The 13,521-nt window shown below is 37.8% G+C and overlaps 1 protein-coding gene across 2 annotated transcripts in view; it reads right to left on the bottom strand.

The window, feature by feature from the left end:
- LOC127568181 (son of sevenless homolog 1) overlaps positions 1 to 13,521 on the bottom strand; it is a 170,576-nt gene that overhangs the window by 38,766 nt on the left and 118,289 nt on the right. For both annotated transcript variants that reach the window (XM_052011631.1, XM_052011632.1), the window contains exons 7-10: positions 9,643 to 9,753; positions 9,440 to 9,538; positions 6,398 to 6,525; positions 4,678 to 5,333 (exon numbers count right to left, since the gene is read on the bottom strand). In XM_052011631.1, the coding sequence (XP_051867591.1) occupies positions 4,678 to 5,333; positions 6,398 to 6,525; positions 9,440 to 9,538; positions 9,643 to 9,753 (994 nt within the window). The remainder of the gene's footprint in view (positions 1 to 4,677; positions 5,334 to 6,397; positions 6,526 to 9,439; positions 9,539 to 9,642; positions 9,754 to 13,521) is intronic.

Raw genomic sequence — 13,521 nt, 5'->3', positions numbered from 1 at the left:
TGAGGGTAGGGTGTTGAACATTGGATTTTAGCAAGGGCTTTGACAAGGTCCACATGGTAGGGTAGATTGCATGAGATCCAGGGAGAGATAGCTAATTGGATTCATAATTGGCTCAATGGTAGGAAGTAGAGTGTGACGATGGTGATTGTTTCTTCGACTGGAGGCCTGTGTCTAGTGGTGTGCCACGGGGCTTGGTGCTGGGACCTTTGTTGTTTATATAAACGATTTGGATGTGAGTATACAAGGCATGGTTAATAAGTTTGCAGATGATACTAAAATATGTGGTATTATAGACAGTGAAGAGGGTTATCAAAAATTACAGGGTAGGTAAGTGGTATGAAGACTGGCAAATGACTTTCAATTTGGATGAGTTTGAAGTGTTGCACTTTGGGAAGTCAAACCAGGGTAGGACTTGAACAATGAATGGTCAGGCCCTGGGGAGTGTTGTGGAACAGAGGAACCTAGGAGTCCAATTACATAGTTCCCTGAAAGCGGCATCACAGGTAGATGAGGTGGTGAAGGCGGCATTTGGCACACTGGTCTTCATTAGTCAGGGCATTGAGTATAGGAGTTGGGATGTTGCAGTTGTACAAGACGCCAGTGAAACCACACTTGGAGTATTGTGCACAGGTTTGGACACCCTGTTATAGGAAAGTCGTCATTAAACTGGAAAGAGTGCAGGGAAGATTTACGAGGATGCTGCCAGGACTTGAGGGACGGAGTTACAGAGAGAGGTTGGGGAGGATAGGACTTTATTCCTTGGAATGTAGGAGATTGAGGGGTGACCTTATAGAGGTGTATAAAATTTTGAGGGGTATTAATAGGTGAGTCTATTTCCCAGGGAAGGGGAACTAAAAACTAGACGGCATAAATTTAAGGTAAGAGGTGAAAGATTTAAAAAGGACCTGAAGGGGAACTTCTCCACACAGAGGGTGGTGAGTATATGGAATAACCTACCAGAGGAAGTGGTTGAGGCAGGTACAATAATAACATTTCAAAGACATTGGATAAGTACATGGACAGGAAGGATTTAAAGGGATATGGGCCAAAAGCTGGCAAATGGGACTAGCCTGAGTGGGCACCATGGTCAGTATGGATGAGTTGGGCCGAAGGGCCTGTTTCCACGCTGTATTGCTCTGACTTTTAAAGGAAACCAGGGGAAAGGCAACCAAAGAAAACTCTTAGAATTATTTCACACCCAATCAAGGCATTTAGTGTATCATATAAAATTGTTCATATAGATTTTTAAATCAAACTCTGAGACTCAACAGTCAACTACAAAAATTCACACATTTTTTCCTCCAGAAAATACATCATGGAAAGGCAATATTCTGCCTGAAATCTTAACTTCCCTGCTGTACACAGGTGACAAAACTGACTCAAAAGACTGGATCAAAAATAGTTCTAAGATTAGAAATGGCCTTTGTCCTATCAATGTCATCTGATATAAATACACAAGAAAAATAAACCATTGGAACAAAAATAACCATAGGACATTTCAAGAATGCAATGTCTTAATGCAAGAAAGGTACGAATTAGAGGGGTAAATCACAACCAATTCATATGTGTGCCAAGGGCATGGCATGCACTATCTATAGTGAAATAACATCGCTAAGGTCTCTATCACTGGATGCTGCTTAAGTTTAGCAACTTCTGAAATAAAACATGAATTTTTTTTCTAGAGTTAGTATGATTTAAATGAAAAGTAATGTAAAAAATACTGAGTTTTTAAACCCCTACTTCCTTCTTTATTTGTAATGCATTCTTGTTACTCACTTTACGGACACAAACAGCAATAAACCAATTTAGTGCTATTAAAGTGCTCGCTTGGTTTATCTCTTTTAGTTAACATTTTATTATTTTCTTTCTTTTTCAATCTTTTTATTAGTTTCCAAATTAATACAGATTAATATATAATCTGTACATGTACATGTAATACAAAGAGATCAGGAGAACAATGGCAAAGATAATCATAAAGAATAGTAAAATATTAAAAAAATCTATAGATCCCACAATCTCTTAGAAAATGAATATAATATAAAAGAAAGAAAAGAAAAAGATTTATTGTGTATATAAAAGAAAGGAAAAAAAATCCCCAAATCAATAAGAAAAATTATAAACAATATATCAAATCAAACTGAAAAAATTTTTTTTAAAAAAGACAAACAAAAAAGAAAGAAGACTGGACTGAAATTTCTCAATAAAAACAGAGCAATATTATGTTGTCAACTCCGTTCCTCTAAATTGGAAAGTTATTGAAAAGGGATCTATATCATGTGAAAATATTGAATAAATGGACTCCAAATATCTTCAAATTTAAGAGAAGAATCAACAGTGCCACTCCTAATTTTTTCCAAGTTTAAACATGATATAATTTGAGAGAACCATTGAAAAGTAGTAGGGGGTATTGGATCCTTCCATTTAAGCAAAATGGATCACTTGGCCATTAATGTAACAAAGGCAATCATATGGTTAGTGGAAGTAGATAAATGGCCAGACTCTATCCTTGGTAATCCAAAAATTACAGTGATAGGGTGAGGTTGTAAATCAATATTCAATACAGTTGAGATAATGTTAAAAATGTCTTTCCAATATTTTTCCAAAAGAGGACAGGACCAAAACATATGTGTCAGAGAAGCCACATTCGATTTACATCTGTCACATATAGGATTTACATGGTGATAAAAACAGCTAGCTTATCTTTTGACATATGGGTCCTGTGAACTACCTTAAACTGTATCAAAGAGTGTCTGGCACACATTGAAGATGTATTAACTAAATGAAGAATTTTCTTCCATGTCTATGTAGCTAAAGATGTCTGGAGTTCACTTTCTCATTCATTCTTAATTTTGTCCAGTGATTCTGGACGTATTTTCATAATTAAATCATAGATTATTGCTATCAAGCCCTTCTGATAAGGATTAAGACCTAACATTTTTTCTGTAAGTTTCAGTTTTGTATGGTGTCGGTAAAGACGGTACAGTAGCTTTGAAAAAATTTCTAATCTGCAAATATCGAAAAAAGTGTGATCTAGACAAATTGTATTTGTTAGACAGTTGTACAAAAGATGAAAAACAGTTTTCAATGAATAAATCACGAAAACATACTATTCCCTTCCTTTTCCATGTAGAAAAAGCTGAGTCAACTCTGGATGGTTGAAAGAAAAAATTAGATTGAATGGGACTTGACAAGTTAAATTTATTCAATCCAAAAAATTTATGAAATTGAAACTATATTCATATTGTATGTTTAACTATTGGGTTAGTCATATGTTTACTTAATTTGGTAAGTGCAAAAGGGAGTGAAGCTCCTAAAATAGAAACTAATGAAAATCCAAGTACTGATTGATGCTCAAGGTGTACCCATTTGGGACATTGAATTACATCCAAATCTTGTATCTAAAAAATTAAATATCTGATATTAATTGCCCAATAATATAATCTAAAGTTAGGCAGGGCCATACCACCATCCTTGTTTAGTTTTTGTAAATATCTCTTACTTAACCTTGGGTTTCTTTATTCTGCCAAATATATGAAAGAATTTTAGAATATTATTTTCATCGAAGGAAAATTTAAAGTGCTCTCAGAAGAATTATTTTTTGATTAATGCAAAGGTTGAAATAAAAACAGGAAATGCTAGAAATACTGAGCAGGTCAGGTAGAATCCATGAAAGAGAAACAGAGTAAACATTTCAGGAAAAGACCTCCACTGGAACTAGGAAAAGTTAGAAATCAAACATGTATTAATTTGTGGGAAGAAGGAGTGGAGTGAACAAAGTGAATGTCTGTGATAGGGTGGAGAACAAGAGACCAAATGATGCATTTGGAGATATTGCTGACTGAGAGAGGGTTGTGAAGGCTGTGATTAGCAAGCGATTTGTCTGCAGATTTAAATGAAAGGAGATGAATGAGGATAGAGGAGAGAGAAGAAAATACAGCATCTTGTGGGAAACAAAACACTGCAGTTGCCAGAAATCTTAAAATAAAATATGCTGGAAATACCCAGCAGATCAGGCAGCATCTGTGGAAAGACAAAAACTGAATTAACGTTACAGGTTGATGACCCTTCATCACAACTGACTAGTTCTGATACACCCACTAAAAAGGCTGATTATTTCAAATTGTTGAATTCAGAGCTGAGTTCTGAGGCCAAACACATCTAGTAGGAAGATGAAATACTCTACCTCAAGTTTATGTTGGGCTTTGTTAGATAAACCAAATGCAGATAGGGCAACTGGTTTGCAGAACATGTCCACTCAGTCCATAAGGGTGACCTTTAGCTTCCAGGTACTCGTCACTTTGTCCATCCCACTACTACTGACATCTGTCTTTAGCCACTGTTCTCATGAAGCCCAATGTAAGCTCAAAGAACAGATCTCATCTTCCCACTGGATCATTGACTTGAAACATTAACTTTCTGTTTCTCTTTCCATAAATGTGCTTGACTTGCTAAGTATTTCCGGCATTTTCCGTTTTTATGTCAGATTTCCAACATCTAAAATTTTCCTTTCATTTTCGATCAATGCACGAGTTGGACTGGTGCAACAGCCATTTATAAATAACTGAGCAAAAGTATAAAATATTGAATTTACAAAACCATAAGTAAGCCACTTCAATAGTAAGAATCATGAAACCCCTCAATATGGCAAAGAGGCTACTCTGAAGAAATTCCACCTACCTGCGTACATATGGTAAGTTAGTCGCTCAATCAGTTTTATTACAGTTCCAGCTTTGATAATGGGAATTCCCGATTTAGATTGTACATTCTCCTCAAACACAATGTTCTCCTCAGAGTCAGGCTCAGTGAATCTGTACACTTCAGGACTTGGGAGTCTAAGTGGCTCTTCTTTTTCCTCTTGTAGCATAGTGGCATCCAACATTCTCTCCAGTGTACTCCGGTATTGTAAAGAAATTAAAGCTGCCATCCAGTTATTCTTTTCCTCTGCTGACTTGGCAGCAAATATTACACTGTTTTCATCTTTCAAGATAACTTCAAAGGCATATTTGTACTCATTAGTGTCATCTTTATCATTAATTTGTACCTTTCGCATGAAAAATTTCTCTTTGAGACGATATTCAGCACAACTTCCGCCAGGTAATCTAGGCTGACCATGATTTGATTTACAGCAAATCATCAAACCATCAAATAGGAATATGTGTCTTTCATGCTTTGCACCCACACGTGTCAGTGTGCCTTCCATTATAAATTCATTACAGCATTGTCCAATATCCTTGCCTTCCCAGCCATCAATGTTTTTTTGGATTTCATTCATTTTCTTAATTGCCAGATGTTTGCTTTTCATTTGTTGATTATAAAAGCGACAGGCAGACTCACTGGAAGAGAAAATAATGCTCTATCAAAGTTCAATATCTTAGTATTGCAGTGTGACCTTAATTGTCTGTGCATTGATATACTTCTGAACTAAAAGCTAATGTTTTAATAATATCCAGTTTAATGTAGAGAAGCAGAGAAGGAAACCACAAAATATTCACGTGTATTGGACATGAGCTGTTTATCAGTCTAAAAATAATATATTTCATCAGTTCTAAAACAATTTACTCCCTTTTGTACAACCCATGAGTACATTTCATCCTTAGCCCAGAATTCAGGTCACAGACTTTTTTTTTGGGGTATTGCCAACAGTCACAATTGTCAACATGAAGCAGACTTCTGCAAGATGGGCCAGTCTTGCTGGTTCTTCCCTTTCCTCCTGGCAAGCCACACCACACTACAATATGTACTCCACCAAGCAGCCTAAATAAGAAAGCAAATTCACCTACTGTGAGTCACTTCACCATTTTAACAATCTTTCTCTGTTCAGATGGCCATTGCTTAATGACTGGAACTACCCAACTGTCCCACTTGTTACACTTAAAATGGTGTTTATTTCTTGAAGTGAAATAGTGAGTGGAACAAATCTATTTAGTTTTGTCTCTTCAAAGGAAGAACAACAAAAACACAGCTGAAGCAAAACATAACATTCACCTATTTCTTCGCAGAGACTTAGTACCACAGCGAGATCTTTCCATTGAATCTTTTCATGGAATGCCTTTAATTTTTAAAAAAACAAAATATTGCAGCATGTTGCTTAAAACAAAACAACTTTCAAGCAATTACTTTTACAATGTTTCACTGCTTACCATCTGATGCGCAGCAAAGTTGTCATGTTCATAATTAGGATGTTGCTTGAATTTAGCTTCAGTTGTAAAAGCCTTAAGCACATAAAATACTTTGAACAAAAACAAGCTTTTTACACCTGACGTTACTTCCTGTGTAAAAAGCAGGCTCACCACTAAAGTAGTTTATTGTTGCGAACAGTTAAGAGGAAATGGGAACAACGGCAACTTACACTTGTGGCCAATCAGGAAAATTTCAGGGATGAATGGAAATTGCTTACCTCAGCCTTCTCTTTGCAAGGCTTTTTGAACAAATCCTTTCCATACTGCTCTGCAAGTTAAGCAATGCAGTTATGGCTTGTTTTAAACATTCTTTGTCTTCTTCATTATCACTTTTCTCTTCTAATTGCTATTGAGATAAGGAAAGGACAAGATTTGAGCAGTTTATAAGACACATGTCCAAATTAAATACAAATTTATATTCATGATGGAAAGAATAACATTGTGGGGTTTTTGAAGAATATAAAACTATTTGAATTTTTATTTCTGACAACTACGAATAGATTCATAATCTCCAAGAGACTGATTTCAAATCTATCAAATATAGAATTTACAAAAAAAAAGCACAAGAATGATGGACTTTATTCTGCTTTGATGATAACAGATGTTTGCAGCATTATGTTAACTCAAGTTAAGTGAACAGAGCAGGCAAAATTGACAATAGAGAGTTAGGAATAGGGAGACAATAAAATGGCAGATACATTTTTTTCCTGCAATGGTCAGCCTTCTTTAGCATAGTAAGCAACAAGCTAAATGAGGTACATCAGTAATTAGGTTTTTATTGCTTTGACAATACGACTGTAACACTAAATACGGAAGTAAAACCAAAATTGCAAGCGTCTTTCCTGGTTATAGAATGACAACTCTCAAGCATCTAGCAGATCCAGTAAACATATTATCTTCCAAATATTAAAATCATTTCCCAATTACGTTTGGCCATGATTTTATTTCTCTTTTCAGTTAAATGCGATGTTATTTCTTTTAAAAATATTTCAAGATAAATGGATAAATCACACACACGAGTACTTCAGTGACCACATTGCAATTTCATGACAAGGGTGCACATAATGACATTGTTCCCCCCACGCAACATCCCTTTGGAGCATTCAGGGGAGACTTCGTACACATCATCCCAGCATTGAGCACTCCAGGGACATGGACTTATTCTCACATTGTGAGTCTGGGAGACCCAGAAGGTAAGTGAACAATCTACATAAATCCTTAGGCCTCAGCCTTCAACATTCCCAATACTTAACTGCCTTCTTCACCAGCCCACATTCCCACTGCCACCCAGCAACAGCCCCCTTCTCCCAAACACCCCCCCCACCCCACATTGATATTGGCCTCCCCAATTTCCCTCTCCCAATACTGAAGCTGCTGGACTCTCTGACTTTACCCCTCCCCAAATCCAGGCTGATGTCACCAGCACCAACTAGCAAACACCAGGTAAATATTTCCCCTGCCACAAAAGCACCAGCATGGTCTCCTTTCAGCCCCAATAGAAGACATGGTGTTGCTGATTCACCCTACAAAAGTTCTGTCCCCAACAGAGGAACACAATGCCTGTAAGTATATCCAAGAGCCCTGGGCCTCTCTTCACCACAACCTAGCACCATCCCCTCAGCTCTCAAATGGCCCTCTGGCTGACCCCCTGAGCCTGATCTGGAGACAGGATGTCCAAACAGCACATTTGGTATGAAAATGTGCTATAAGAGGTTTTTTTTGTGACTGAGATGTGATGGGAATGCCACCTTATCTACACTATTCAAAATGAGCTTCACAATGCATTGGAATTTCTGGGCATCTGTTTTTAAACGCTGCAATATTTTATCAACTAAAATTCATTGTTGAAAGAATACTGCAAGCAAATTGAACAACAACCTTTGAAAGGGTAAAATTATATTAAAATTATATCCAAAGCTAACTGCATATATAAAAAAAAGGTCCAACAGGGATGACAAAGCAGAAGGCATGTTGTAACACCAGCATGTATGAATTGTAGAGACCAGTATGATTCTAAGTAACCAAATCTGCACTAAGCTTCTGCATCTTGAATAATCTTGAAGGAGCTGTCAAGCTGGAGTCCAACCTACAGTCACTTGGTGTGCTAGGGAGGGGAGATCCCTCTTAATGATTTGATCTCCCTCATAGTTTGAGCCAGGAAGCAGATACACTCCTTGGATTAAGTAGTATTTTAGAATATTCAATTAATAGGTGAATAACACATCAAATCAGACAAGTATGGGCAGCAATCATGATGCAGGAGCCTCAGACCTTATACAATGGTTATGAGATAACTTGCTACAATAGGAACAAGATCATAGGCTGCAGTGCTGAAGGACAAATTGACTAGGTCACTGTGATAAAATGTAAGGCAAGTAAAAAGGGATGTGACCGTAGTTACAGCAAAGGCAAAGATATCCGAAGTCCCACATGGTTCCAGAGAACAGAGAAAGAAGCTGGGAGTCGGAAGGAGAGAATCCATTTGCCTTGATTTATGTAGGAAGCAACAACATAGCCGTACTTAGAATGAGCTTCCACTGACCAGAATTGGAAGAGCTAGGGTCAAAATGAAAATGCAAAATCTCATGTAATAATTTCTGGATTGCTACGTGAACTACACAAAACTGTCATTCTGTCAAAAAATGTTGAGCCTAATAGTGTTGTGTTGTGGGGGGATAAAAGAGTTAAATTTGAGACACAAATCTCCTCTGACAACTTGTTCCATATACCCATCACCATCTCTGTGAAATACACCTCTCAGATCCTCTACCTGGGAAAAAGACTGTGACTATCTACCCTATCTGTGCCCCTCATAATTTTATAAACCTCTATAGAGTCACCCTTCAGCCTCTGAGAACAATCCTAGACTGTCCAAGCTCTCCTTGTAACTAAAGCTCTCCATTCCAGGCAATACCCTGGTGAATCTTTTCTGCACTCTTTCTAGTGTTACCACATCATTTCTATAAAGGTTGAGTGAGTAAATATTCTATAGGTAAATATACAAACATAATATTTGTTTTAAGGTGCGTAACAAGGGCTTCAGTTATGATCTGCACAATCTTCTATTTAATCTACTGTGGATTTTGCAAAACAAAAGTTCGAGAGAGTTTGAGTCGAAGTAGTTATTAAGCAATTAATCACATTCTTTAATTTATACTATTTGTGCTTGTCACAACAGTATTTTAATCATTATACATTTCATAGTTTATTATTCAACTGTTTTGAATGTTATAAATTAATACAATAATCCCTGTTCATACCTTTAGAAGTTCAAAATAATGCAAACAATGGTAAACGGGTGCCAATAACAGTCTGGGAAGAACATACTGCACGGCTTCTTTGAAACCTTCACCAATTGACTGAAATGAAACATACCAATTAGATTTATAGGATCTAGATTACAATTGTCATTGCTTGTTTTGGAGGCATATGTTAAGATATCTACATTCATGGAAATGCTCACCTGCAAGTAGAATGCAGCACCAGGCTTTGATAGAAGGCTGAGGAAATGATCATGAAAGCCAGGTCGTAATATGTCCTGTGCATAGTTTTCATATGGATCAAATGCTAACTCCTGAAAGAAATGTCAAATGTACATTAGCATGTCATTTTGTGTCAGGAAATAAATGATTTTTCCCCCACAATCTAGCTTTAAGATGCTAACTTCAGAAGCTAGTATTTTATGAAGCTAGTATTTCACGTAACTACTCTTCAATTTATTTTAACTAAAGATAATGAAAATATTGAGCAACTAAAAGAATCAACCCGCTAACATTTTTAAACCAAATAACAATATTCCAAAGTAGCAAAGTAATCCCAAGGGTGACAATGCACATCCTAACATTTCCACTGTACAATGCGTTTAACATTACAAAAATCACATTGTTCTGTGGAGTCAGTTCCAAAGGATTCAGGGCAGGAGTGAGAAGAAGAAATCAAAGGAATGATCAAAGTAGCTTTAACTGAGAGGAGAAAAACTCAAAAATAGATAAGAAAGCTGCAGTTTAATGACATGACAGCTTAAAGTTTAATTATTAATACTAGAACAGGGGGAAATAAATGGTCCTCCTATATCCTCCTTCTTCTTGATGACAGAGTCATTGTTACAGAGGTACTGTTGAGATATCCAAGGCATGTAATAAGCAGAGCATTTTGTAGATGTTACACACTGCAGTGTTGTGGAACAATCAAATGTTTAACAAGGTGGATGGGGGTACCAATCAAGTGATCTCCTTTGCCCTGGATGGTGTTGAGCTTTGTTACTGGAGCAGTGCTCATCCATTTCACATCTGCCTTCTGTCTTGAAGATAGTGGAAAGACTCTGGGGTGCAGCAGTTGAATCACTCCCCATAGGATCTCTCTTAACCTCTGATCTTCTCTCATTGCCAGTTTTTATCTGTCTGGTTCAAATGAGTTGCTGGTTAAGGGTGACTGCTAGGATGTTGATGGTAGGGGACTTGGCAATAGTAATGCCATTGAATATCAAGAGGAGGTGGTTAGACTCTTTTATTAGAGATGGTCATAGCTGACACTTTTTCCAACTACAATGCTTACAATCCCCCATTTGGGTTTGTGGATTTCTATCCCATCATCCAAATTGTATATAGATATTGTGACTAGTCGAAGGTCCCATGCCCGTATATTTTTTTTTAGATCTTTTAAGCTAAGGAGCTGAGAATGGAATTGAACATCATGCAATCATTAATAAAAATCGCTATTTCTGACCTCATAATGGAAGGAAGAGCATGAGCGAAGCAGCTGAAGATGGTTCAGTCTCGGACACTGCCCTGTGGAACTCCTGCAACTATGTGCTGGTGTGGGGGTGATTGTCCTTCAACAATCACAAATTCTTTTATGCGCATGATCCAACCATTGGAGAGTTCGATTGATTCCCCTCGATTGCCATTGAATTCAATTTTGCCCAGGCTCCATGATGCCACACTTGGTCAAATGCTGCCTTCGTGTCAGCAATTATTCTCACCTCTGGAATTTAACTGTATGGTCCATGTTTGGATTAAGGCTGTGATGAGGTCAGGACCCAAGTGGATTTGGCAAAATCCAAACTGAGTGTCAGTGAGCAGGCTATTGGCAAGTAAGCACCATTTAATAGTATTGTTGATTTGTCCTGCTTTTTGTGAATGGGACATAGCAATTTCCCAATACAGTCAGAAAGTTCTCTGGTACCATAGCCTTTGCTGCATTAGTGCTCTCAGCTATTTCTTGCTCACATGTAAAGCGAATCAAATTGACTGAAGCTTCTATAATGGTGGGGTTTCAGAAGGAAGCCAGGATGGATCATCCATTCAACACTTCTGGCTAAACATGGTTGGGATTGTTTTAAGCTTGCCTTTAGTACTCAAACTCTGGGCCCTGCCTTTGTTGAGGATGAGACTTTCTGGACTGTCCTCTTCTGTTAGCTGCTTAACTGACCATGACCAATCATGACTAGAAGCAATGGGTCTGGAGATCTTTGACCTGACCCAATGACTATGGGGTCACTTAGCACTTCGCATGCTTCTTTTACTGATTAGCACGCATATTGTCCTATTTTGGAGCTTCACTGGGTTGGCATGTATAATGGCACAGCAATTGCTGTTGCTGCCTCACAGCTTCAGGCATCCAGGTTTAATCCTGACCTTGGGTGCTGTCTGTGCTGAGTTCACAGGTTCTCCCTGTGATTGCACAAGTCTTTACCAAGTGCTCCAGTTTCGTCCCACATCCCAAAGACTAAATTACCACTTAATGTAGGCAACTGACAAAAGGATCTCCTCACATGTGAGAACGAATAAATTGCAGGGATACAGGGAAAAAAGGAAGGAGAGAATGGAACCGATGAGACTGCTCCACTGGGAGTTGGGTATGGACCAGGTGGGCCAAATAGACTCCAGTGTCACAGTGAGCAAGGAAGCCAGATCATTTTTGGAAACACCATATTCACCTACTGGAAGGCCCTCTTGTTCTCATTAAACCACAGCTGAATGTAAGAGTTCAGTGAGTGCTATGTTAGGTCAACTGGTTACAGATGGTATACATTTCTGCAGCTACTGGTCTACAGTGGCTCATAGATGCACAGTTATGATGCGTGTAGATATGTAGATCCATTCTGAGTCCATCCCATTTGGCATCATTTTCATGCCGCACAACATGATGAAGGATATCTCCCTGGGAAGACAGAACTTTGTCTCCACGAGGACAGTGCAGTGGTCATTTCTACCAATGCAGCTATGGATAGATGCATCTGGCACAGATAGATAAGTGAGGACATGGTAAGATAAGCTTATCCTTTGTCTCAGTTCACTCACGATCTGCCACAAATGCAATTTACCAGCTGTGTGTTTCAGGACACAACCAAGTTGGTAGTGATATGAAGCCACTCTTTGACATGAATCATTTCACAAAAGACCTTTGGGGGAAAAAGAAAAGAATTAAATGTTTGGACTTTGTTTGTTGTTGTTAGATATCTTCCAGGTTTTCGTTTCTTGCATGCAATGTGCTACTTATGCAGGCTAATGTTTCTTGTCAAATGAAAAATGGCCTGTGTGTGAAATACTATGGATTGGGTGCATCCAGAGTGAACAAGAATCTCTTTAACTGCAATAAATCTCAATGAATTTGGCAAAAGTCCTTTGTACTCCCCTACATATCTACACACAAAAGAACTTAAACCATAAACCATAAATTAGGTTTATTTTTATTTCCATTTCCATTTGCTAAATTTGATATGCTTAAACAATATCAAAACTGAATGAAATGGACTAAATTACAAAAAGGAAATGAATCAACTACAAAATGAATACAATGTGCAAGTCAAAACATTTTCCTGCTTTGAGCAAAACAAAGTGAGGCCTCTGAAAAGTAGCATTCATTATAATGCAACATATGGTCAGAAAAGTCCAATGGTGGTGTAGAAGCTCTTTAAGGCAAATCCTCTTTCATAAGCTTTCACTGCACCACTATGACCACTTTTGTCACTTTGCACTAAAATGGACTTTGCTTTTTTTGTTCTAATTGTGTCCTCTCTTGTAAAAATTGTGTACAAGTTTAATTTGTTTTCCTTGTGAATGCTGCTTATATCATGCTATGTGCCTGTGACGCTGCTGCAAGTAAGTTTTTCATTGCACCTTTGCATACATGTACTTCCGCATATGATAATAAACTTGACTTTCACTGTGGCACTCGCGTTCAGTCCTCTTCTTAATTCTATGGACTTCTCCGAAGTTTTGCCTTATACACTTCTGGAGATACAACTTGTGTTTTTTTTTCCCCCATTTTGTTTTCTTACAGCAGACATAGCAAATTCAACGTGCAGAGTCCAAACCTTTCTCTTCCACTTTGTGGTGAG

This window comes from Pristis pectinata, chromosome 3 (genome assembly GCF_009764475.1).
Source record: "Pristis pectinata isolate sPriPec2 chromosome 3, sPriPec2.1.pri, whole genome shotgun sequence".
In the NCBI taxonomy this organism is placed as follows: Eukaryota; Metazoa; Chordata; class Chondrichthyes; order Rhinopristiformes; family Pristidae; genus Pristis; species Pristis pectinata.
Note: the sequence above shows the minus strand (reverse complement) of the source record. Positions and strands in the feature narration are given on the sequence as shown.